The sequence below is a fragment of the Dendrobium catenatum genome, unplaced genomic scaffold, assembly GCF_001605985.2.
Source record: "Dendrobium catenatum unplaced genomic scaffold, ASM160598v2 fragScaff_scaffold_621, whole genome shotgun sequence".
NCBI classification, from domain to species: Eukaryota; Viridiplantae; Streptophyta; class Magnoliopsida; order Asparagales; family Orchidaceae; genus Dendrobium; species Dendrobium catenatum.
The window spans coordinates 12,666,292-12,692,547 of record NW_021319083.1 but is presented as its reverse complement, the minus strand read 5'-3'; the positions used below and the strand labels follow the sequence as shown (position 1 = coordinate 12,692,547).

The following is a 26,256-nucleotide window of genomic DNA, read 5'->3' as shown; positions in this document are numbered from 1 at the left end:
AAAGCATTTTGCTTCGATCTAGGTGTTGAGAGCTCGCACTTTCTTCTATAAAAAGGAGCATGGATAGTCTATAAGTGCAATAAACCATTAAACGGGTTAAACCATCCATTAACCAAGATGAAATCGAAAACCCTAGGTTAGGGCACATAGGGTTAAATATCTTCATGTTAAGCGCATTTCAAACCGTGAAAAAGGTCCCCCACAAATGCTCTTCACTTCTATTATATGTGTTTAAAAATTCATCAAGTTTGGTTTTGTCGTTTGAAAGAACAAGGTGAAATATGTGTTTAGGGTTTGGTTTACGTAAACTTAAGGCTATGCATGATCCTGACGGTTGATCGCACGATTAATGGTCCGGATTCGTCCATTCTGTGGTTTTGTTCTAATCGCATGATCAATCCTGGGGCCTTGATCTCAGTCTGACATGATCATGACCGTCCGCTCGAAATAACAGGCGATCCAATGGGCAGCGCCGAGCGCTGATGTGGTTTAGTGAACCGCTTCCGCCATGCGATGATTGCCCAAATCATTGGCAATCATTATCGGTGGCACAATCATTGGGCCGCCAGGTAATGATTGCCCGTGGACCACGGTACGTGTCCCGAGATGCCAAGTCTCGCCCCAGTGCTTTTTTCCCATTATTAATTTATTTTAAATTGTTTAAAAGATATTTTCACTCAAAAATTCATAATAAATCCAAATTTAATAAAAAAACATTATGTGTTTTATATCAAAAGTTTCAAAAAAAAATCTATGTATATTTTGAATAATTTTAAATACTAATTATTTACTATTTTAATTTAAGCACCTAATTATAAATAATTAAAATACTTTATAAAATACTTTTAATCTGATTTTGGAAATTACATTTTATTATTTTTTATATCTGTTTAATTAGATTTAATAATTATTTTTAAATATTAATTTTTTTAAATCATTTTAAAATAGCTTTTAGTCCTTTAAACTTAAAAAAATCATATTTTTTCATTTTAAACCCGATTTCAACGTGTAATACCTCAAAATTTTCAAAACAAATATTTATGTTTATTTAAAAATACTTTTAGCAATCAAAACTCCTTTTTTCTACATTATTTACGAGTTATTTGAATTTCCCTATTATTTAAACAATGATATGTTAATTATTTTCAAATAAAAAAATATTTTCAAACTATTTTGAAAGCTTTTTTGGGTGGCCAGTGGTTCCCTCATGCATATATGAACTGAATTATTTTCAATTATATTATTTTCAAATGTATATGTTTATATATTTAATATATATGTATTTTAACCTATTTTTAACATAGGCTATGCATGTAAATAGAATTCATGGGGGAGGTGGATTAGTGGGTGATTGAGATCCAATCATTAACTAATCTCACTGATAAGTGCGATTCCTTTTCTTTTACTATTTTTTGCATATGTATGATACACGAGCATATAGTTTAGGCCCTCATAGATTTAAGGATGTGGTATGTTTACTATTTTCATATATTCAATGCATATTTTCCTTAGAGTTAGTCTAAAACTTTATTTTAAATCCCTTTAATGTAGTGAAACCCTATTGATAATAATTAAAAATTTGTCTAGCAAAACTTAAAAAACTTATAAGAATTATCTATAGTGACCTTTTGGACCCCCTCAGCCTAGCATATAGGAGGACCTGAAACTTTCCAAAATTGGTTAATATAACTTAAACTTCAAAGATCATTACCCTAAGAATTAAAATGGATCAACAAACTAAAATGAACTAAAATTGATCTTAATTTACTAATATTTGAACTTTAAGTAAAGTTTTCTTTTCAGCCCTTCAACAAATCTAAACTATAGGTAACTTGAATTAACTACCCTACATAGGACCTATCCAAAGCCACACAAATCTATTACACACATGTAGCTTTGCTAGGGCATCACTTCTAGCTCTAGGATTAGAGCTGGTGTTTTACTTCTTTCTGCATCTTGATGTGATGATCTTACTTGTGGCACGAATGTTTATTGTTTTGATGTGTTGTGTTGTGTTGTGATAGATGTTTATTTTATTATTACGCTTTTTATACTTTGCTTATACTTGGATTTATGAGTTAGATTGACCATGGGCTAGGGCCGCTTTTATACTAACTCAGTCTTATATAGGTGGCCATGCTCATGCAGTGCTAATAGAGGGGACAAACATAATTAAAGCTTTAAATACTAATTATGTTTTCTACAGATGCTCCAAAAATTGCTAAAGCCCCCTCCCTAAATTAAAAGAGCATGGCCAAGCGTGTTTACCTTTCTGCATAATTATAAACTGCTTAGATGTGATATATGAATTGCTTGGAATATTTTTATAAGGATAACCCTGTAGGAGTTTGGGTTTAGATTTTTTATTTTCAAATATAATGTAACTTATTATTCATTGAGTTGTAAAAGCCTTAAAAGTCTGGCATTTCAAACACTTGGCACCCAAAGAGAATAAGAAAGGCCCCCTCTCGGGGAATTTCTTAGTCATTTGGGTACCCTTCTGAAGGATGAGCCAGATAGAGCCTGAAGGAGATGATCCGAAGGGAGATGATCCAGAGAAGGATGGTCCACTAGAAGACAAAGACTTGAAGATGAAATGCCCAACTTTTAAGACTTGCATCATTTAGTAGAATTATAATCCAAGATATTGTTGGTGGAGCCTGGCCACCACTACTTTTCTATAGACCCTATGTTGTACTTATATGGTACTTGTCGTGGACTTTACTGTGATTTTTTTGGATTTATATTGATGTGTTTATTTTTTGTATGCAATAAAAATTACCTGCTTTTCTTAAGTTTTTTTCTTGTATGTGTGTGGACTAATTTTTGCTAGGTTCTTTAGGATAAAAACTTTTTTTACTCGTAACTAATATTCAAAATTTTAAGGTTTAAATAATGTAAAAACCTAACAACCTAGGGAATAGTCAGAATTATTTGGTATCGCACGCATATTACTGCATTTTTCTTTCTCCTTACTATAAGACACCTCCCTGCATGCGGGTAGAGTTCGGATAATTTGGCCTATGAGGATGAAGTGTCGAACCTAGGGAGGCCCAATCTTTTCTAAAAAATTATTTTATATAAGCCTATTTTTAAAATCTTAAGCATTCATGATATAAACCTTTTTAACCATCATGCATTTTATTAAAAACTAACTAAATTAAAACTTTAATTATATTAGCTCTATGAGCATTCACCATATATAAGTTCAGGGCCAATTAGAAAACTCTATAGACATCAGTCCTACTTCCAAAACACTAAACTATCTATCCATCTTTCATAAAGACCGGACTACATGAATTTTACGTGCTTCGGTGGTTAGCTGGTATCCCTTTCCAAATAGGGTATAAGCTCAGGTGCATTAGCTAGGACACGGGTATTAGTATTGGATAAATATTAAGCCCACCTTAGATCTAGGATTTGAGACTACTACCTTGAGTGTTTTGTAGTATGCCTAAATAGTGGATAAGTTCCTTCTCTTAATGGAATATAAATCATACTTATCCACATCACATAGATGGTGTTACTTCCATTTTTCCCCTCTGGATGCTTTGAGGGATTGAAACCCATTATTTTGATCAGGTCATATATATTACTATCCATCGGGGTACGCTGGCGAGAGCTGTTATCCTCAATGGTTAATCATGTGTACAATCTAATCTGCCCTTCCATTGACTCATTTACGAGGAGCGCAGAGGCTTGCGATCGTCTCTATCCCTCAGGGTGATGCGGTCATATCCCCTCCACACTCTACAGCCATCGGTGTCCTTTCGGAGGTCCATATACACCATTCATAACTCTTCATAATAACAAGAAAAAGAGGATAGTGCCCCCAGCTGATCCAATTCATGTAGATGCATTTCAAGTAGTTACTAAACCTGTAAGTAAAATAATGCAATTCGAGGGCAAGGAGATACTAAGTACAAATAAATAATTATTTATCGATGAATATTTTAAGTTATATATAATTAATAATATGCTTAACACGATTAATTTATTATGATCTACTTTTAAATTTAATTAAATGCATAATAAGTGAATTATTAAAAAAATTAGATTATTGGGTATGAGTTCTATTGGCTTACACATATCCTATATTTTATTTTAGGTTTGACGAAAGGGAAAGAGCTTCTTGAGTAGCGGGGTATTCAGGATCTAATACGTTTAAGTTTGTAGAGGTATTTCCTAATTTTTGTATTATCATTACTAGTTATTTAGCATCTCTATTTTGTTAGTAGTCATGTACTATAGTGTGTAAATATTATATATAAATTTTGATGATAAATGAAACAAAATATTATTTGTGCATGAATTTATTTTATTCTGCTAAAGGAAAGTTAATTAGAAGCTCTGTTGTCTGTTTAAATATTTAAATATAAGAAATTTGGAGAGCCCCAGAAACTTAGATCTTTGGGTCAATCTGTTATAAGTCAACATAGTAAGACATGTGTCATTTGTGGATCCTATTAGGTTGGGTTGTAACATATCAGACTGCTTACAAAAACTCAATTAGAATGTCTTCATATAAGCAATTTTTTTTAAAAGCTTTTCAATTTCCTTTAGAATTAGAGTATAAAGCTTATTGGGTAGTAAAAGAACTAAATTACAACCATAAGAACGTTAAAGGGAAAAGCCTTATACAACTGAATGAGTTGGGAGGAATTAGAAATGATGCCTATAAGAATGCCAAGTTATATAAAAAGAAAATTAAAAAGTGATATGATTGTAAACTTATCAAGAAAGAATTTGAACTTGGAAAATAAGTATTATTGTAAAATTTAAGATTAAAATTATTTTCTTGGAAGCTTAAGTTTATGTTATAAAGCCCATTCACTATTATAAAATTGTATCTGTGAGAGCTCGTTCCTTTGATTTTTCCTTTATGGATCTGATTTTCCTCTCAGGATCGTCCGGGACAATATTGAGATCGTTCAGGATCAGTTCATGTGTTTGTGGTCATGGTGTAGTTCCTGAGTATTATATATGGTCTTTTGAGATATGAATCGACTTGTACATTGATGTTATAAATGTTATAGATTTTTGCTAGACTGTTTGATTGAAGTTATAGATAGCTCTGGTAAATTGTTGATGGATTGTTTGAAATTCTTTCCAAGTTAGATCTTGGGGCGTCACAGTATCCTTATGGAGTTGTTGATGTTTAGAGACTTAAACCTTATTTAGAAGGAGATGCTAAAGGCCTTAAAAGTTTTGTGGAGCTAGCTCATTTTATGATAGAACTTTGACTATCTGCTTGAAGACTATAAATTTAGCGTTGCTTGCAAGACAAGTTAATTCATCATCCTTTTTAATAGTTAAGAATATATGTATAAATAGAAAACCTTTTGGTTAGATTTGATCTGAGTTTTATTAATGTTGTATGTGTAATCTTGATTTAAAGTGTTAGGATTTCATTTTAAGAAATTCAACCTAGAGCCACAACGCTACACCCTAAAGCGTTGTTACACTATGCCAATTATTAAAAATTAAAATATGATTGATCACGCAGCGACATCGGAGGAATTCAAGATATAATTGAGGAGCTGATTATAATTGTATATTGACAATTAACTAAAAATATAGCAAATGAATATAATATGAAAATAGGGAAAATATGTAATTCTTCTACTCTAGATCCCGATGTGTGACAACTAGTCCTCCAAAAGAAAAAAAAAAACATTTCCATATTTTATTTGCTTTTTATGGATTATCATGTGAAGCAGGGGTATATTGATTTTAATGAGAGTACGACTTTATCTTGTACATCAGAGAGTATGAGGTTGTTTATATGCACAAAATTTAAATTAAAAAAAAAAAAAAACTAGCATCCCCCACTTTAATTTAAATTTGAATCATCATTTCTTATCCAATTCTCATGATTCCAAATTCTACTAACTCCTTTGCTCTTATATTACCATCCTCAATTACAAAAACAAGAATGGAACACTCAAGATATGCAATAACAATTCTAAAACTCCAACAAGCTAACACAAAATCATCTCCATGACCGACCCCACTTCAAACTCTCAATTCTCCTCTTATACTCAACCAAATCAAGCAAGTCCATATTTGTTTTAAAGCTAAGCTTCATAGCCTCAAAATGACACAAACATCTCTCAAATTCATGCAATAGAGCTCAAGTTATCTCAAAAACAAGATAGAGGGAAAACACACCTAAGCTATGCCCTCATGAGCCTCCCCCTTCTCTTCACCTTACCAAATTGTTACCGCCGTTGATTATAAACAGATCCAACGGTCCTCATTTAAACCAATCGCTTCAGAAATCCGAGTGAGGTTTTTATCCACCAATGGATCTCATCCACGCGTCCTTCTTCCTCACTTTCTCAGTATTTAAACGCGACTCCCTCTCTGAACATCTCGCACCTCCCCACTTTCCCGATTTCAATTCCCAGCAATCTCTAGCCCTAATTCTTATCGTAATGGCGACAGAAGCCTTGCCTACTGCAGCGGAGAAGCCGGTAACCAATTCTGCACCGGCGAATACCGCCGGTGATAAACCGAAGAAGACCAAGGCGAAGAAGACTAGCAAGCTACAGGCCCGTTCCACCCATCCGACCTATCTTGAGGTATTTCAGCGTTAATTTGTTCACTGTGCCTTTATTCGTCTGATCTGATGCGATTTTAACTAACGCGTCTTACCCTAGATGATCGGAGAAGCAATTACTTCGCTCAAAGAGAGAACGGGATCGAGCCAGTATGCCATTGCCAAATTCATCGAAGTCAAGCACAAAGCTCATCTGCCATCAAACTTCAGTAAGGTACTCCTCGTCCAGCTCCGGAAATTCGCAGCTAGTGGAAAGCTTGTAAAGGTAAAGAACTCGTATAAGCTTCCGGCAACAACTAAGAAGCCTGCTGTTACTGCTCCAACCAAGGTGAAGAAGGTAGCCTCGGCAAAGCCGAAGCCAAAGGCTCGTGTGGCTACTAAACCTAAGGTAAAGGCAGCGGTGAAGCCAAAGCCTAAGAAAAAGGTCACGGTGACAGCGAAGCCCAAAGCAGCAGTGAAGGTATCGAAGCCTAAACCTAAGACTGTGGCAGCGAAGACCAATAGGCGTCCCGCTAAGGTGGCGAAGACCTCGGCTAAGGATGCTCCGGGCAAGAAGGTAGCTGTGGCAAAAAAGACTGTGGCTGCACCAAAAAAGGTGGCGACTGCGGCCAAAACCACGAAGAGGGCAAGCAGTGGGAAGTCTGCAAATAAGGTTCCGGCAAAGAAGATTTCAAATAGAAAGGCAAAGTAGGGTGTAGAATTTAGTTATGCTCTTGTTTTTTGTTCAGCTTCTTATGGAAGGGCAGTTTCTGTAAATTTAATATATTTTCGGTGCTATGTAGACATTTCATATATGAATATAATGGGTTTTCTTCTGTCATTTATTTGACCTATATAGTTTATCAAACGTAAGATTTAGCTTGAGATGGAAACTATTTAGAAAAAAATAAGTTGTATGTATAATATTATATACATAAATTTTTAATATTTCATGTTTATTATCTATGAATCAAAAATCAGTTCAAGGAATATAATATTAAAATTTTTAGGATTAGATATATAAATAATATGATATATAATGGTATGTATATAAATTCCTCTTTAAAATTTGTGAGTTTTTTTTTTATGGGTCTAATTTTATGGCTTAAATACCCTTCTTGATCTTTTATATATTATTATTAATTATTTAAGATATTCTTCATAGAGTTCTGTAGTGGTGTTAAAATTGGTATTTGGATTGAGTTTAGATTGAACTTGGAATTGGCTCGAGTCTAATTTAGTTGATATGAACTCGATTTAGTTTTGTGAATGGGTTAGAAATATTAGACTTGGACTTGACCCATTGGGTTATTGGGTTGATTTGACTCGGCCTATGTATCTAGTTGTAATAGAGCAAGTATGAGCTATGTTGGTGCAAGTGATTGAGCAAGCGAGCATGCGGGTGAATGCTAGTGATTGAGCAAGCGTGCATGTGAGGGCATACATGAGAGTGCGAGTGCAAATTGGCGAAATGCGTGTCGGTGCATCGAGCACTCAAGCTTGAGCGTGAGTGTGGAGCATGGGGTTGCAAGTGAGGTGCTCAACACTGCTTACGTGTTGGGCGTGTTGCGGTGTAGGGTTATGGATGAGGGTGTTGGTCAAAATGCAGACTACAGGAGCATGGAGAGTAATGTGGCAGGATCAGGACAAGGGGTTTAGACATATCAATTTGGATTGAATCCGGGGTTATTGGGTTGACTAACTCGAATTTTTTGGGTTGGATTTGCGTCAGATTTTTTAGTCGTGTCGCTTATTTGACACCCCTAGAGTTATGAAGAAGATGTTATATTAACCTTTTATTTGTTGCAATGGAAATTAACCTTTTATTTGTTGCAATGGAATATGCACTTTTAATTTGATTCATCAATCTTCATTTGATTCAATTTAAAAAAAAAAAAAAGTAAATTTGTTTTGAAAAAAGGAAACATGCTTTTTTAATCTATAATTTATGTTTTAATCATAAGTAATTTTTTTATTTATGTTTTTAAAATTGTGTAGTTTTAATTTAAGTTTGATATTAATTGTTTGCATTTTATATGTATCTTTTTTAATTTTTTATTTGAATATATATATATATATATATATATATTAGAAGAGAAGTATACTATTAAATTAAGTGTTATAGAGATGAGGATATTCATTAGATGAATAGTTTTGCGCTTAGAAATAGAATGGGTATGAGTACTTAGCTTTTGTGGCAAATAACATTAGAGAGAGTTGCCTTAGATGATTTGGTTATAAAACATTGGCCCTTCAATGACTTGGATTGAAGTGTAAAAAAGATGAAATATACTTCAAATAATTTAGAAAGTATTAAGAATAATTTTTAATTTAAATTTAACTTTTAATAAGACAATAGAAAAATAAGATCATTGTAGGTGATCTAATGTAGTATGATAGATGTTTGATATTGTTGTTATTAAATAGACTCCTCCTCCCTCTTGAAAAGAGGGACCTAAGCCCAAGGGATCAAGAGAAAGATTAGATATCGTTCTTACCTCCTTGCTCCTCCTCGACCATAGTTCGAACTTCGACAAAACCACCACCTGATGCCTGAGTTCCGCCGGACCACCAGCTGAGGCCCTGAGTTCCGCCGGACCACCAGCTGAGGCCCTGAGTTCCGTCAGACCACCAGCTGAGGCCATGAGTTCCGCCAGACCACCACCTAAGGCCCGGACTTCTGCCGGACCACCACCTGAAGTCTAGACTTCTTTCAGACCATCACTTGATGCCCGGACTTCTGCCGAAGCACCACCTAAGGCTCAAACTTCTCCCAGATCACCACCTGATGCCGGAACTTCTGCCAGACCACCACCTAACTCACAGACTTCTGTCAGACCACCTCCTAGGGCTCAGACTTCTGCCGAACCACCACCGGAGATTTGGAATTCTACCGGACTACCACCTGAGACCCGGACTTCTGCCGTAATACCACATAATTCTCAGAGTTCTATCAAAGTATCACCCTACTACTATGGGCTTTCGGACCCCTGTCTCCTACGGACTATAACCTTTGCCGTCTACTACAGTCCTTCCAACCTCCATCACCAGATAACGGTCTTTCTGACCTTGATTTTCTGCAAAGAACTGTCTTTCAGACCCATGTCTCCTATCTACTATGGTCCTTTCGACCTTCATCACCAACTACGGAACTTCCGACCTGCATCGCCAGACAAAGGTCTTTTTGACCCCGGTCTCCTGCCTACTACGATCTTTCCGACCTCTATCCTATCAACTATGATCATGCCGACCAAAAAAATATGTTTATGTTGATTATTGTAACTCTCACCATGTAATGCGCTCTATATGTTGCCTAGATGATGCATATTTGTGACATCAAGTCAAGGCCTTCTCCAAGGAAGGGCCTCATTTGTAATCAACTACAAATACCAGTGGATTCATTCAAATTGGGTCATGCCCCATGGTTTTCCCCCTTTTTCAGGGGTTTCTACGCAAAACCTCTGGTGCCGTGGAGAGGTCGCAGTATCATGCTTTGCTTCGTCAAAATGACAGGCATCAGGAAGAAGAAGAAGGAAGCTGGAATCAAATTTTTTTATTTTTATTTTTTCTGAAAAAGCTTTGTTAAACATACTAAATAATGATATGACATATTTTTAAAAGCTAGTGTTATTTTACTTACTTTAAATGCTATCATTAAATGCATAAACTTTAATTACATGTTTTAGAATTTGGGATTTAAAATGCAATGCTTGTGGTTTTAAGTTGTATTTGTTTTCAAATTAAGTTTTGAAATTAATTTAAGTTTGGATTAAATCGATCTAATGCTAGCTATATCCTAGTTTAGGAGATGAGGAGCCTACAAATACATGTTTTGATTTATGTAAAAAAAAAAAAAATTGAATTGAATAAAATTTCTTTTTTATATTTTATTTTTATGTGCACAAATTTAATATATGATTCTTTTGAATAAATCATGAAATGTATATTTATAACGACACCCAATTCGACTTTAGTTTGGCTGGTCAAATCACTCGAAACGTGAACATCTTCTTCTTCCGATTCAATGTTCGATCCAATTTTCACAAAATTGATCTCATTTTTGAATAAAATCAAACTAGAATGTCCACACCTTGAGATTATAATTCACAACTTAAATATTTATCTATTTTCAAATATGAATAATAGCTAAATATTAAAATAGGATTATACAAAATTAGAAATTAAAGAGGAAAAATAGGGGCATTAAATATTAATAAAAGACATGAGACGATAACTTGATCGAGATATGACCCAAAAAAATTAGATTTATTATTGACATGTTTAATAAATGGGTTATCTCATAACTTGTCAATTTATCAGGTCTAGCTCTGTTGACCTGCCAACCTGAAAATGACATGATTTTGACCTACGAATTATGAATTAGAACTTTTGATATGTTTATAGAAATGTTACTTAATAATTGAAGTTTAAATTAATTAAAATTTGATTGAAATATGGTGAAAAAATCTAATTAAATAGGTGCAAGTTATAGTTGTAATTCCAGTTTGCTTAAATTCTTTTGCTCATTGATAATATTAGATTTCTTTATGATTATTATTTTTTATCTAAATGGATAATCGGGTCAGCTCTGTTTTGGCCAATCAAATGAGTGCGAATCGAATTCGAATTAATAATTTTGACCTATTTATTAAACGGATCAAATAAGTACACCGATTCAACTTAATGAACCATTTCTTACCCTTTAAGGGGCTATTTGGTAGAATGATTTGAGGCGGTTTTGAGTGAAATCCAGCCAAATTGCCTAAAATGCAAAATCAAATCTCACGGCAAATGAAAGTCGTCGTAGGTGAATAATTCTACCTTTTCGTGCTAAATCCTGAATTTCCTAAATCTTGTTTTTTGTAAGATTTATGAAATCCGTTGGCTCGAGAATAAAAGTTCGTTCATTAAATTTTTTCTGTAGTCAAACAATCACACAAAATTTAATATGATTTATCATGAATGTTACCAAATAATTTTCAAGATTTATATACATCAGAATTTTCGAAATCCAAATTTAGCGAATTTACGAAATTCCACTTAAATTAAATCCTGTGCTACTGAATAGCCCCTAAATGTAGAATTTTTATTAGGTCCGGACACCTTACGTAGCTCTACATCCGGACGCCAATAAAATGTCGCCATGTGCTCTTACTCTTTATTGCGCAGCCCGACGACCCGACCCGGACCGAAACCAATATTGCTATGTATTAGCTGATTTATATAGACCAGAGTATTGCTAGGTTTTGCTCGATATTGCTCGAAAAAGAGAAATACCATTCTGTCAAGACCAATACCTAGCAATACCGAGCAATATCCCATTTTTGCTAGGTATTGCTTGGTATTGGTCTTGACAGAGCGATATTTCTCGTTATTGTCAAACAATATCTAGCAATACCGAGCAATACCCATCAATACACGAACATAGCAATACTGGGTTTCCGTTCCAGGTCGGGTCGCCGGGACGCACGGTAAAGAATAAGAGCACGTGATGATAATTTATTGACGTCCGGATGTAGAGCTACATCATGTGTTCGGACCTGATAAAAATTCCTAAGGTCATGTAACATGGGTGGAATTCCAACTTTCAGCTGGTCTATAAAATAATGTTTTTCTACCGCTAGCGGTAAAACAAGAACCCTAGAATCGAAGAAAGATACGCTCCAACTCCGCGGCTTCGAGCGAGAGTGGTGAAGGAGAGGAGTGATAAAGGAGGAAAAACCCTAGTTTTGTTAAGCCGATCCATGGGGAAGAAGAAGAAGAGACCCTCGAAGGTTTGGTGCTACTACTGTGACCGCGAGTTCGACGACGAGAAGATACTCGTACAGCACCAGAAGGCCAAACACTTCAAATGCCATGTATGCCATAAGAAACTCTCAACCGCCGGCGGCATGGCCATACATGTACTCCAGGTTCACAAGGAAAGCGTCACCAAGTATAGATCAAACTGTTTGAAAACTTTATTTGTAGTCGATTTCATTGATTTCCCTGCTCTGTTTACGCGTATATTGTTTTTAGAAGTCGTTAGCAATTTATTAAAATTTCTTTGCAGTGTTCTTTAAATTTTGTTTGTTTCGATTTGATTCTGTTTAAGCGATTGATTAGGTTTGTTGCTTGTTATTAAGATGTCCTTTGTGGATGAACGTTTCGTTTATATTTTTATTTGTTTATTTTTTTTTATCTTGATGAACTCGGACATTCTATTGAATGCTTGGTATGATATCTTGCATTGTGGGACGGCAATTGGTCCGTCACGCCATAATTTATTGCAATTTCTGTGTCTATTTCTTTTACATTACATATAGTTTTGGATCTTGTCATGGATAATGTACTATTTAACTTGGTTCATGTTATGCGTGTTTTTGAGAAGTTATTTTTTTTAAATGATTCCGGTGGTTTTAGGATCCAAGACCAAGAGCTACTGTGGTGATGCAGTGTTATTCATTTCTTGATTTCAAGTCCTCGTGTTATCTGCTTGTGTTAGTACGAAGATGATTTTTTTTGTCTTTTCCTATAGGATTCAAAGATTTTAGACATCTCAGTATGTGCTTGAGGTCAACCTTTGCGTGATAAATCTGTAAGTTTGACTTGAATATGTGAATGCTCAGAGCATGTTCTGTGCGATGTTCTTGACTTTTGATCTTATTTTCTACTTTTTTCATATATGTTTGTTGAAAATACCTTATATAATGTAGTAGGTTCCTCATATTTTTTGTTTTAAATTGAAATGTTATGAAATCTTTTTTTCTATTTTATTCTTTTCTAGTTTGAAATGAGAGACTTCTGAGGCACACCTTGTAGGATCTATTTCTTCTCTCATGGTTCTCTAAAATTATGAAACCTAATGCAAGAGGTGAAAATTCTAAATATTTGTTCTATTATCTCTTTCATTTTTAAAACAAAAGGCTTGTATTGATCATCGTGCTATTTATTTATGAGAAGGTTAATCAGATCCCAGGGATATGTTCTATCGAAAGGAAAATTATTTTTGTGAATTTCTTGCTAAATTTGGATCTTTCTTATCTTTTGATCTCACTGTGTGCCAGTTTGTTGAGGAGATTGTTGGGGATGTGCTGTATCAAAAGATAAATTTGTTAAATTCAGAGAATTGGGCAGGGAAAATGCATAATTTTATTGCACCAAACTATCCATATTTATAGTTCTATACAAGATATCTAATAAAGAAATAAATAATTCCAAAATCATGCATAATTGCTCTAATATAATCCTTCATAAATCAGCCAACTAAATATGGAAGGAGATCAGTATGATCTAGGTGAGCCTCCCATGGATTCCCTCCTAGCCATGTGATCAAAATGTCAAGGGATGATTGGGATTGAACAGAGGAGCCTCCCACAAATTCTCATTCTTGCCATATGATCAAAATGTCTAAGGACGACTAGGATTTAACACTCCCCCTTAAGCTGTGGAATGCAGATATGTCATTCCCAGTTTGGTAATCAGTCCCAGAAAGATAGAATTATCAAGTCCCTTGGTAAGAATATTTGCAAGCTGATCTTTTGATGAGACATGATCGATACATATAAAACCACTGTCTATTTCTCCTTTGTGAAATGTCTGTCCATTACCATATGCTTGGTCCTATCATGTTGAACCGAATTAAGAACTATGGTGATTGTTGATTTGTTGTCACAATATAACTTCATGGATCATTTCCACTTAATCCTTAAGTTTTCTAGAATAATTTAGATCCTTAGTAGCTCACATATTCCCAAGGCCATAGCTCTATATTATGCTTCTACACTAGACATTGCCACCACATTCTGTTTCTTGCTCCTCCATATAACAAGGTTTTCTCCAAGGAATGTGCAGTATCCTGAGGTAGATCATCTAGCTATTGGTGATCCTGCATAATCTGCATCAGTATATGCTTCTGGGATTATTCAACATTCTCTTCTGAAGAGAATCCCTTTACTTGGGTTCCTCTTAAGGTAGTATAGTATTCTGCATGTAGCTTGCATGTGAGTCTGCTTTAGATTTTGCACGAACTAGCTGACCATGCTCACAACAAATTATATATTTGGTATGGTGTGGGAAAGGTAGATTAATTTCCTCGCAAGTCTCTGGTAAGATCCTTTATCTATATTTGGATCTTCTTTAGCTTCACCCATATTGAGATTTGATTTTATTAGTGTTGGTGTTGGTTTACAAGCTAGTTTGTCTGTTTCTTTAAGAAGATCATTAATGTATTTTTGTTATGAAATGAAAATTCCTTTGCTGGAGTGGGCAACTTCAATTCCTAGAAAATATTTTAAACTATCAAGATCTTTGATCTCAAATTCCTTAGCAAGATATTTCCTTAAAATCACTTTCTCTTTTCATTATTCTCAGTTAAGATGATATCATCCACATAAATTAATAGAATTGTGACTTCTCCTGAGTCTGAGTGCTTGAAGAATAATGTATGGATCCCTTGGCTCTGTCGATAACCATTAAGTATCATAACTTTTTAGAATCTTTCAAACTAAGCTCTAGGTGATTGCTTTAGCTCATATAGAGCCTTTTTTAGCCTGCACACTTTGTTACCCCATATTTCTCCTTGAATCTTGGTGGAATCTTCATAAATATTTCTTCCTCCAAGTCCCTATGTAGGAATACATTTTTGACATCTAGTTGTTTCAGATGCCAATTGTAATTAGCTACTAGTGAGAGCAGGATCCTCATGGTGTTCATCTTGGCCACCGAAACACAAGTTTCTTAGTAGTCAACACTGTACATATGAGTGTACCCTTTCATCACTAGTCTTACCTTTTACCTTTCCAATATACCATTAGCTTTGTATTTCACATAGAATATCCATTTGCAAATACTGATTTTTTTTCCTATTGGTAGGTCAGTGATCACCCATGTATTGTTCTTCTCCAAGGCCTATATTTTATCTTTCATGGCATTTTTCTAATTTTCATTATATAAGGTTTCAGAAATATATCATTAGGAATATAAATATCATTTAGTATTTTAGTGTAACTAGAAAATTTGTGTGTGAAGGTGAGAAGTTATGGAAGGATAAAAAGTTATAGGGTACAAGGGAGGTTTTTTTTATGAACATCAATTTTAGAAGACAATTCAGATTCTTGAATATGCTCTAGAGCATAATTTGGATTTATATGTCTGGAATACACTTGCCCAAACCTCCTATTATCCATAATGGCTTTGTTCTCCGTTTCCCTTAGTTTGATTTTAGGTTCATGTGAATTGATTTGAGGTGGAGCTAAAAGGTCAAGAGGGGGCAAGCTCACTTTCCTCATCTTTTTCAATTTCAGTCTTCCCCTAAAGATGAGGTTTGGTGAAATAGGATTTTTGTTCATCAAAGGTAATGCCAACAAATACAAGAGTTTTCTTGGTGGAGGGATGATAACACTTATAACCTTTTTGGGTGGATGAATATCCAACAAAGATACATTTGAGTGTTCTTGGATATAATTTTCCTCTATTTGGCTATGAATGTGAGCTAGGGGTGCAAATTAGTCAAGCTGGCTCGAGCTCGACTCGATAACAAGCTCGACGAGTCAAGCTTATCGACCTCGCGAGTCGTGCTCGAACATGATTTCGAGCTCGATAGCTTATCGAGCTCGAACATCCCATTGCTCGTTTCGCGAGCTCCTCGAGAAGCTTGCATCGCTAGCAGGAAAAATTAGATTACAGACGGGAAAATGAAATCAGACGTGGGAAACTGCTCGACTCGCGAGCTTGGCGACTCAGAAGCTAGGGGTGTCACGATGCGAAAACTATTAATGGTGTCCGCTGGCAGCGAATGCAGACGCTGACGACAGAAGCCGCATTGGCGACGGACGTGGATGCTGACGGCGACGAGGGAAGCTGGCGACGCTAGGGGTGTAAACGAGTCGAGTCGAGTCGAGTTTTGGCCCTTATCGAGCTCGGCTCGTTAGATAGAAAGCGTTGGCTACTCGTCCGGACATGGCACTGGCGACAGAGGCGGGCTCGATGGACAAACTGAGCTCGAACTGCTGCTCGAGCAGCTCGACGAGCTTTTTTTTTCCTCGGTTGCGTCGTGCTCGAGCTCGACTTTTGAGCTCTACTCGAGTTCGAGCTCGTTATTTGACAGTCGAGCTCGACTTGAACACCCTTTGACTTGAGCTTAACTCGACTCATTTGCACCCCTAATGTGAGCATAGGTAGTGCACCCAAATATTCTGGGTGTAAGATTATTATGAGTTCGGAATTCAGAGTAAAAAGAGGATATAATATCCATTGGTATTTTTTGTCCCAAGGTTTTTGAAGGTAGTCGATTTATGAGATATATGATAGTCATAAGGGCTTCCCCCAATAGGATTTGGGTACATTGTGGTGGAATGAAGTGCAGGAGTGGAGGCTAGTAGGTTACCATTTTTCCTTTCTACAAACTCGTTTTGTTGTGGGGTGTAAATGCAGGAAGACTCATGAATGATACATTCTTTTTGAAAGTAGGAGGATGGAGTTTGATTAGAGTAATCTTTAGCATTGTCTGAAGTCTGAACAAATTTTTTTTATTTTTACCCCTAATTGGTTCTGGATTGTGGTATGAAAAATGAGGAGGATAGTGCTAACATCAGATTTATTTTTAAGGAGAAAGATCCAAGAGACTCGAGTGCAGTCATCAATAAAAGATACAACCATCGGGCTCTTGAGATGTAAGGAATTTTTTAGGTTTCTCAAATATCACTATGAATAAGGTAAATTGGAGTATTACATCTTTAATTTTTTTTTTGGAAAAGAAACTCATTTATGCTTGGTTAACTCATGGGTTTTACAATGAAAAAATTTATTTTCCTACTTATAAAAAAGTTTTTGGTACAAATTTCTTAAGATATCAAAAGATTGATGTCCTAATCTAAAATGATGAAGCCAAATAATATATTGTTTATCAAATAGGGATAACATAGAATAGTCATTATTGATAATATTAGATTTGTTCAGCTCTTCTAAATAGCACATTTCATCTCTCTCCTTAGCAAGTTCAATCTGCTTCCCCGATCTCTTGCCCTTTAAGTGCAAAAGAAGAAGATGCATGTAGTTTTTCAAGGGATGCCAGAAGTTGTTTTAGTTTATCAATATATTATTTATTGAGATCTCTTAAGTTGGACTGCGTTTTTGGGTTAGGCTGATTTGTTGTAATGTTGGCTTGTGATGTGCTCTTTTGTCCACTTCTTTGAGTCTACTCCTCACATGGGGGCTTTCCATATATCTTCCAGCACGTCTCCTTTGCGTGTCTTGATTTCTTGCAATAACTACACCAAAGGGAGACTTTAATTTTAGGTTTTGAGGATTCCTTACCTTTTTTTTCCTTCCTTGAGGAATCCTTACCTTTTTTTTCCTTCCATGGCACCTCTTTTGTTGATACAATTGTTGAACCTTCAACTACCTTTGGCTCTAGCATTACCTCTCTTCGGCTTTCCTCAACACGAATGAGAGAAATTATCTCGTTTAATGAGGGTGTCTCCTCTCTTCTAAGGATCTAAACTCTATCCTGATTAAACTTTGCATTTAATCTTGTAAGAAAGTCATACACTATCTTCCTCAATAAAATTTTTCAGTATAACAACATCTTCTTGACACTTGGTCTCTATGCATCAAGTTCGTGCCATAAGTTTAGAAGGTGAGTGGCATATTCCGTTACAGTTTTGCTTCCTTATTTTGTGCTTCCCACCTTAACCTTAATTTCAATGATCTGGGCAGCCTGAGCCTTTGAGAAGGTTTGCCTGACAGTATCCCATATGTCCTTTGTAGCAGATAGGAACATAAAAGTATCACCAATTTTTGGAGTCATTGAATTCCACAACCATGACATAATCATGGAGTCCGCTTTATCCCATGTCCAAAAATTAGGATCTCCTTCTTTTGGTCCTATCCCAAGGAGGTGATTCAACTTTCGTTTCCTTTCAAGTAGGTTTTCACAAATTGAGACGGCTTCAAGAAAATTTTCCCATTTAAGTAATAGGAAGGTTGCATATTTATGAGATCTCTTCTTCCTTGGTGAATCATAGAGTCCTCCATTTGGTCAAAGCTTTGGGATGAATTTGCTTCAGACATTGCGGCGACAAGTGGTAGCGATGATAGCTATATTAAGCAGGGTAGCAATGAAGGTTGTGTTGGTTATCGATAGGATAACAAGGGAGGGCCGACAATGAAGGCACGACAGTAAAAAAAAAAAAACTCAAAATTCTGGCAATGGCAATGAAGGTTATGATATCATGTTAAATTCAGAGAATTGGAGAGGGAAAAAACTTAATTTTATTGCACAAAACTATTCTTATTTATAGATCTACACAAGGTATCTTAATAAAGAAACAAATAATTACAAAATCATGCTTAATTGCTCTAATATATAATCCTTCCTAAATCAGCCAAGTAAATATGGAAGGAGATCGGCGTGATCCAGGTGAGCCTCTTTCACTGATTCCCATCCTAGCCGTGGGATCAAAATGCCATGGGATGGCTGGGATTTAACAGGTGAGCCTCCCACAGATTCACATCCTAGGCGTGGGATCAAAATGTCAAGGGACGGATAGGATTTAACAAAATTCTTTCTATATTTGGGTTAATTCCTGGTTCAATTTCAGATATTTCTTACTTTCTGATCTCACTGTAGACCGTTTTGTTGAGGAAGACTTATTCATGCCTTAACAGTTCCTATCATGCAAATATTTGAACATTACTTTATAGCCGATTCCCTACAATATAATTTATGCCAATTCAACAGATCCTGTATTTCTGACCTTTTTTGTTTATGAATAGATATGGTTTGCACAGTTAGGGGAAGACATTGATTTCAGTAATTTGCCTTATCAGATTTTCTTGTGAAGTGTATAATTTTTTCATCCAATTTGCATTGTATTATTTTATTTCAGGCATTTTTATTCTACTTATAGTTTGAAGAAGGGTGTGTATGTGCTAATAAGCCAGCTTTAAAAATTTTTATGCTCTTTTCTCGAACCATGCTGTATGGTTATTGTTTTGCATGCCTTAGAAATTTTGTGTAGAAACCCCATTTGATGTCACAAAAAACATTAAAACATGCTGAAGTTGAACTGCTAACACATATATCATGTGGTTGAATGTTTTTATTCGTAAAGTTCAAGTATTTGCTATATCTCCAAGAGATTCTTTATCTTTGGCTTATTCTTTTGTCATTTGTTTTTAAATATTCAATGCTTTATCTGTGGCTTATTGCTTTGTTTAATGTACTAATGCTGAATTGCTTTTTTTTTTCAGAGTTCCTAATGCTAAGGCTGGCAGAGAATCAACAGAAATTGAGATATTTGGCATGCAAGGAATTCCTCCTGACATCTTAGCAGCGCACTATGGAGAAGGTAACATGCTACTTGCATCTTGTTCTCTTTTTTGAGACAGTGATTGTATATTGTTATCCATGATTATTTTTCTTTAAGACTTATGATTTACTTTTCAACTTCAACATAGTTTTTTTGGGTTACTTATTTTTGTTTCTTTATCAACAAATATTCCCGATGGTATTGCTTTTTTTGTCATTTCATGGCAATTGATATGATTTTTTCTTGTTTTTTAAATTAACTTCTTTTGTGAGTTAATTCTAAATTTACTCTCACATTACATTTTTGGATTGGAGTTGAATTGACTCTTGTGGTCTCTATGATGTAATACTAATTTTTCTTGCAAATATCAAAAATATATTTTTGTTTTCCTCTTAATATTTAATTATGGACTTTTAATAAATCTTTTATGTATTCTAAAAGGCTAATACTTTTTTCTGTTTTGGTTCTTGTACTTCTTTAATCTCAATGCTCTACAAAGTTGTTGAAGTTTTCTAGATTCAGGAATGCCTTAAAATTATAGATTATTTTTGTTTCGCTTACAACGAAGGTGCTTCCAAGCATGAAATTTTCAGGACTATTGTTAGAATGGTCCTAATGTTGTAAGTCTCCAGATCCGGTTTTCAGTGGTGTTGCTTGAGCATTTTAACAGATAAATCTTATTCCTTGTTAATGCTATCAGTTGCGGGGACGCCATACTGAGTTGAGCTTTTGGATTAAAAAGTACTGCGAAGAAATGAATTGTTTCACCTTTTGTTGGATAATTTGATTTAGCTGCTTTGCAATATATTCCCCCTTATCTTTAAGTAGGTTTCATGTGTAAGCTTCAAAGAATCCTTAGGTCAGTTGTGCTTTGTCTGTGTGACACTAGCGTGCTTTCATAAGAGCTTACTTGGCAGACGGGAGAAATGGATATACTAGGGTGTGGGTGCAGTGGAGGGCGGCATAAATGAATGCTGGTGATGTGATTGGATCGATGAGCATATTCATTCATGTAGAGTTCAATATTTATTTAGATTGACAATTTGGTGGCGCTTTTTGGGATACGGCAGCTTTTAGTATGTACCTAATATACTAGTTGTCAACTTCCATATGCATGTTTGATGTTAGCCTTTGGATTATTTTTCTATGCGCGATTAAATTTGTTTATTTCTATGAGCAGCTTCTTGGTGGTTGATTCCTTGAGTATTCAGTTAATATATGCATTTCTTTATGAGCATACGTTGTATCAATTCTAGATTGAGTTTATGTTGGTTTTTTGACTGTTAGTTCTGCATATTTACTTCAGCCATATTTATTTTTTGATCTTAATGGATGTTGATGTTAATATGCTTATGAGATTTTCATATTTATCCATAGCAGTAGAATGATACTAATGCCTGCTTTGTACCATCTTTATTTATGACACTAGGTATTGCTGAAGTTAGTAGCATCTGCTCTCTTTTTTCTTTCTTTTTATTTTCTATCTGAATGATTGTTTATTATTATTATTATTTTGTTTTTGGGATGCTGGTTTTGGTGCATCACTGGTCAATCCTTGAGAATCATCGTTGGCTTGGCTTTTCTCTTAGTTGTTGGAGATCTAGTAGGGCACTTTTAGAAGTTTTCCCTTGTTCAAGGGTAGAACCAGGAAGAGATCAGACTGGGTAATTGCCCACAATGATTTTTTTTAAATAAATATTTTAACTATTTTGCCTACCTTCAATAAATGTAGTTGCATAAATTCTAAGAAAAAATTCCTTTTCTGTTTATATAAAGATTATGCATTTCATAATTTTATTTTGTCTACCCTAGGCTGGTTCTATCCTTCCCCTTGTTTCCATGTTTTTTTCGGTTGATAATTTGTAAAAATGTATCATGCAGAGGAGGATCCCTCATTGAAGATGCCAAAGATTGAAGTTCCCTCTGCAGGGCTCATGAGTGGAGTGGTGCCAAGATCAGTTGGTATTGGGTTCCCTCCAACTTATGGTGCTGTACCACCAGTGTATGTCATCTTAACTTTTGTTTAATCCCGAAGACTATTTCAAGTATTTACACTTGTATGATATTTCACCCCCTCTTTCAGAATTTCTTTTTAAAATCACATATTTGTCCAAAAGGTCATCATAATAACCTTTTTTTTTTCATTGAACAAATCAATAGTGACAGAGTGGTAGATTGTTCCATCTTTAGTATCATTTAACTCATTTATTTCTATTTAATATAACCTTTTGCCTTTCTTGCATTTTATATCTTTTTTCCATGGAGCAGTTATAATCCAGCAGCACTGCCATTGCAGCCTCCAAGCTGGCCTATGCAACCGCAGCCGCAATCCTGGTTTCCATCAAACCCAGTGGCATTGGTACCCCCTCCACCTGCAGGTCTGGCACAACAGCCTCTGTTTCCTGTCCAGAATGTGTCGACTTCTTTGACGCCTACCACAACTGTACTTCAACAATCATTTCAAGTTGCACCACCTGGTCTACCTTCATCAACGCCCACTCCATTACCCCAACCACTCTTTCCGATCAATAACTTAAGTATCACTCCTACTCAAATATCACCATTTTTGCCAAATACACTCCTGTCAGTCATCTCATCAAGCTCCTCGACAATAATTTCAGGTGCACCAGATGTCAATTCCAGTTCTAGTAATGCTTCAACAACTGGCTATAATACTCCAAGCAACCAAGGTTAGATTTATCTTCTCTGAAGTAGAACTCTTATCTAGCTGCTTGCCCATTTGCATCTGTATATGCATTGCCCCTGTTTTTCTTTCTTTTTCTAATTTGGTTTGCTGTGATACTTTTGTTTTTCACTTATAATGCTGCCTGCATTTTCTTTTTTTTATTATTCTGTGATTTTCCAATCAGAAATATCATTAGATAAATGATTTGATGGTAGCCGGATTTTTTTACTTCAAATTGTTTATTATTTGTCTTAATAATTTATTACATAAGAAACATTAAGGAATTTGTTATGCTTTGATGCTATAGAAACCAACAATGTTTTTACTTTGTACTAATTAATGTGTACAAAAGTGAAAAATGGAATTGATAAATATTTTTTAATGGATATAGATGATTGTTATGTTTATTAAACTTAAATTGATGTTAATCATTGTGAGATAGATGATTAAGAGATGGAAATGTCCTGTGCGGAACATTTACTACGTAGATTATTTAACATTGTTGCTATTGAAAAATCAATAAAATGAGTCCCATCTATTTTAAATAAGAATTGATGAATCACATGAAAAGAACCAAGTAGTGGTTTTCATATGGCTCAAATTTTTTCTTCTGCAAGTAATTGGAGAACTGGATGATAAACAATATTCATTAAAGCATAAAAAATAGAATGATGCTGAATCACATCGACAATGCAAGCTATACCAGTGCATCTGTATTGTTCTAGCCATAATGATGCTGTCTCCATACCTATTTTTTTTCTCTGTGCGTTATTATTGACTCTTGTTCTATCAGTTCTCCTTTCCTGTGAAAATAGGAAACTAATTTATCCTCAATGGGAGCCCTCTCCTCTGCCACCTTCAAATTTGCATCTTAGTTCCTTGCTAGTTCTTAAAAAATTTATGTTCCCAATTATCGGGAGCACAAAGTGAATCTTAAGAGGAGTATGCTTAATTTATATTGTATTTATTTATAGTTTATTGTTAAGCAGGCTTGTGATGTTGATCTTATATGAGCTATATGCTGTTTACTCTATAAAAAACGAGCTGTTCGCTCTAATATTTTGAAATTCTCTTTAGGTTTGTTAATCACTGTAGGGGTTTAATTTCATCAGCATCATGAACAATTCAGGTTTTCATCTTTCAAAACCTCCTATTCTTCTAGAATACATGATATTTTCATGTACAAATTTCCTTCATACAAATTCTTTATATATTTTCCTCCAGGAGGTTTACTTTCTATGTTTTTTCAACCCATTTTACCATTATTTTGGGACAACCATGGAGGCAGTTTTATTCAACTTTTACTATTACTATTAATTGCACTGCAGCACAAATTGAATGGAAGCCTATTGCTGATAATGTTAGCCTTGAGATTCTAGTTTTGTTATGCGTAATTTCTAGTTCACGTCTCTCTCTTGCAAATCACACTCTTTGTTGCCTAATTTGTGGCCTCTTGGTTTTCTTTATTGGATAATTTCACATGAATATTTCAAGTAAAAAACATTTCAAGGATAAATCCACATGAAATTAAGAAACTTGCATCTTTTGACCAGTTCTATGAAGTTTTTGAGGAATTATCTTTTCTGAATATTCCATGGGCTATAAATAAGAACCTAGGGGCTTCTAAAAATATTTTGCAGTGAGTATTGAAATAAAATTTTATTTTCCTCAATTTTTGTGTGTGCAGTAGTTAGGTGTGTATTCTTTGAGTGTTTCACTAGTTTTAACTATTTTTCTGGCAATTCTTCTTATTCTGGTTTGAAGCCTAGCTTTTCCTTTTGGATGATTTTTATCCTTGTTGTTTTTTTTCTTTTTAATTTTAGTTTGTCTATTGGTCAGTTGCATGCATGATTGAAATTTTATCAATTGTGGTATGTTTCACATTCCTATTTATAATGTGAAACTTAATTTATGCTGAAATTTTGCATTTGTCACAAATTTTGTAATAATATTTTAGATTTGGCGACTATTAAATTATTGCTTGGGATAATGACGCATGCTTGTGTTTTTAGTTTTTACATTGAAAGAGAATGATTTTTGCTATTAACTTAATATTTGGTTGTCAATAATATGGTGATTTTGTATTTCAGGGTGTTCTCATCATATATCTTCTCCTAGGTTGCATTAGTAATCCTAAACTCTTAATCATTCTTTATCAAATTGATATTAGAATCTATGGGTGTCAACATAAATGTAGGGCAAATTCTTAGGATCAATTAGCATATCACCATAATTATGATGCTTTATTTGCTTTCTAAAGCGAACTAAAACAGTTATTCGCATGACATGATCAACTATGAACATCAGTAAACTAAATTAACGAATGACTTGATGTATTGGAAATTAATTAAATACGCCTACAAGAACCGTATAGCAAATTTATTCTTAATTTAGAATAAATTCACAACATTATCAGGAAACAGATCTCTCCACGAAAGAAATAACCAAGGTAGACTTCATGGTAAATGCCCCAATGAAAATTATATTCATCGACAACAACCATATGATATCGATGAAAGCATAACAAGGAAAGTTTAAGTTGATGTGTTTACGTGAGAATATATGTTGAAGTGTTTTTTTTATTGGGTAACGGATATAGATAATTTATTTGATTGACAATTATTATCTGATGAGTGATAAGGTTTGTGAAATTGATATTTGTTGGCCAAGCAAAAATTTACGGGATAAATGTAGGAAAACAAACTGAAAGATTAGGGTTCTAATCAACAGTCACATAGGTTAAAATAAAATTGCTATTAAAAGAAAATTCTTGATGGATGAGTTTAACTTATTAAAGCAAGGGACCAAGACTTCAATTAAGTTTTAAATTCATAAATATGTTTGAAAAATTGTTGCTATATTTTGAAAATCGGGAGGATTAAAAAATGGAGCTCTTTAGACATCTGATTTGTTGAAAACCTAAACTAAAAAATAGAAATGATTTGGCAATAACTTTAATTTGTTTGAGGAGACTTTTCAGTTGGCTTTATATTTCAATCTACGATAAAATTTCCTCTTTACCTAAAAGATATAGTTCCACATGAGGTACTTGACCAATACATATGCTTTTAAGTACATGAACGAGGATCATTCTATTAGACCTGAAGAGTCTTGCTGTCAATACACTTAAATGCTCCTAATGAACTAAAAAAAAATCTCTTCACATTTTGAGCCAACATGCTTTTGGAAATGAGAGCACAATAGAATGAATAATTATGCTTTGATCATTGTCGAATTGAACTAAGATGTGAATAAGACTATATTTATGTTTATGGATGGAAGTGAATTACTATACAAATTTAAGGAACAACGCCCTAATGAATAACCTAATGAAGTACCACTACTAAGGAATATTCATCATTTAAAATTGTGCAATTTAAGGTGCACCTAGCCTCATTTCCATGAGGTGTTCGTCTCAAAAAGTAACAAGAAAAATTAAAAGTTAATCTCTAAATTTGTTCGACTCATTCAACATTTCGTCTGTTCGACTTCACGTGCTTCGACGAATCATTAAAAGCTTCTTCGTCTTCGTCGACGACGTTGCCTTCCGATCATATTAGAAGGCACGACAATTTGATTTTCTTCCTATTGGATCGGAAGTAACGATCGAAGCTTGCTCGGTGTGATTGTAGCCATCTTTCTCGCATCTCATGCTCTTTGTCATTGCTCCCTGCTCGACTTTTCCTTGTTCATGAGAGGTAGGATTTGTAAGAGATGTGAGCTACTTCGCCTCCTTA

The 26,256-nt window shown here is 34.8% G+C and overlaps 2 protein-coding genes across 7 annotated transcripts in view; both read left to right on the top strand.

The window, feature by feature from the left end:
* Positions 1-6,365: 6,365 nt before the first annotated feature.
* Positions 6,366-7,384, top strand: LOC110112483 (histone H1). The gene is made up of 2 exons (XM_020844731.2): positions 6,366-6,584; positions 6,663-7,384. The coding sequence occupies exons 1-2, from the start codon at positions 6,438-6,440 to the stop codon at positions 7,251-7,253; spliced, it is 738 nt and encodes a 245-aa protein (XP_020700390.1). The 5' UTR covers positions 6,366-6,437; the 3' UTR covers positions 7,254-7,384.
* A 4,773-nt stretch (positions 7,385-12,157) lies between these two features.
* The window catches only part of LOC110112459 (protein SUPPRESSOR OF FRI 4), a 31,257-nt gene continuing 17,158 nt past the window's right edge, over positions 12,158-26,256 (top strand). For 3 of the 6 annotated variants that reach the window (XR_002305028.2, XR_002305027.2, XM_020844689.2), the window contains exons 1-4: positions 12,158-12,476; positions 19,775-19,872; positions 21,715-21,835; positions 22,102-22,523. Coding sequence is in view for 3 of the 6 variants with exons in the window: in XM_020844689.2 (XP_020700348.1) it covers positions 12,286-12,476; positions 19,775-19,872; positions 21,715-21,835; positions 22,102-22,523 (832 nt within the window). In the remaining 3 variants the exon portion in view is untranslated. The remainder of the gene's footprint in view (positions 12,477-19,774; positions 19,873-21,714; positions 21,836-22,101; positions 22,524-26,256) is intronic. The other 3 variants (XR_003700835.1, XM_020844692.2, XM_020844691.2) reach the window with 2 other exon arrangements.

Excerpts from the sequence above, each read along its gene's own strand:
- LOC110112483 (XM_020844731.2), top strand. The coding sequence starts at position 6,438 with ATGGCGACAGAAGCCTTGCCTACTGCAGCGGAGAAGCCGGTAACCAAT. Across the intron at positions 6,585-6,662 it reads CCCATCCGACCTATCTTGAG|ATGATCGGAGAAGCAATTAC; the intron begins GTATTTCAGCGT and ends GTCTTACCCTAG.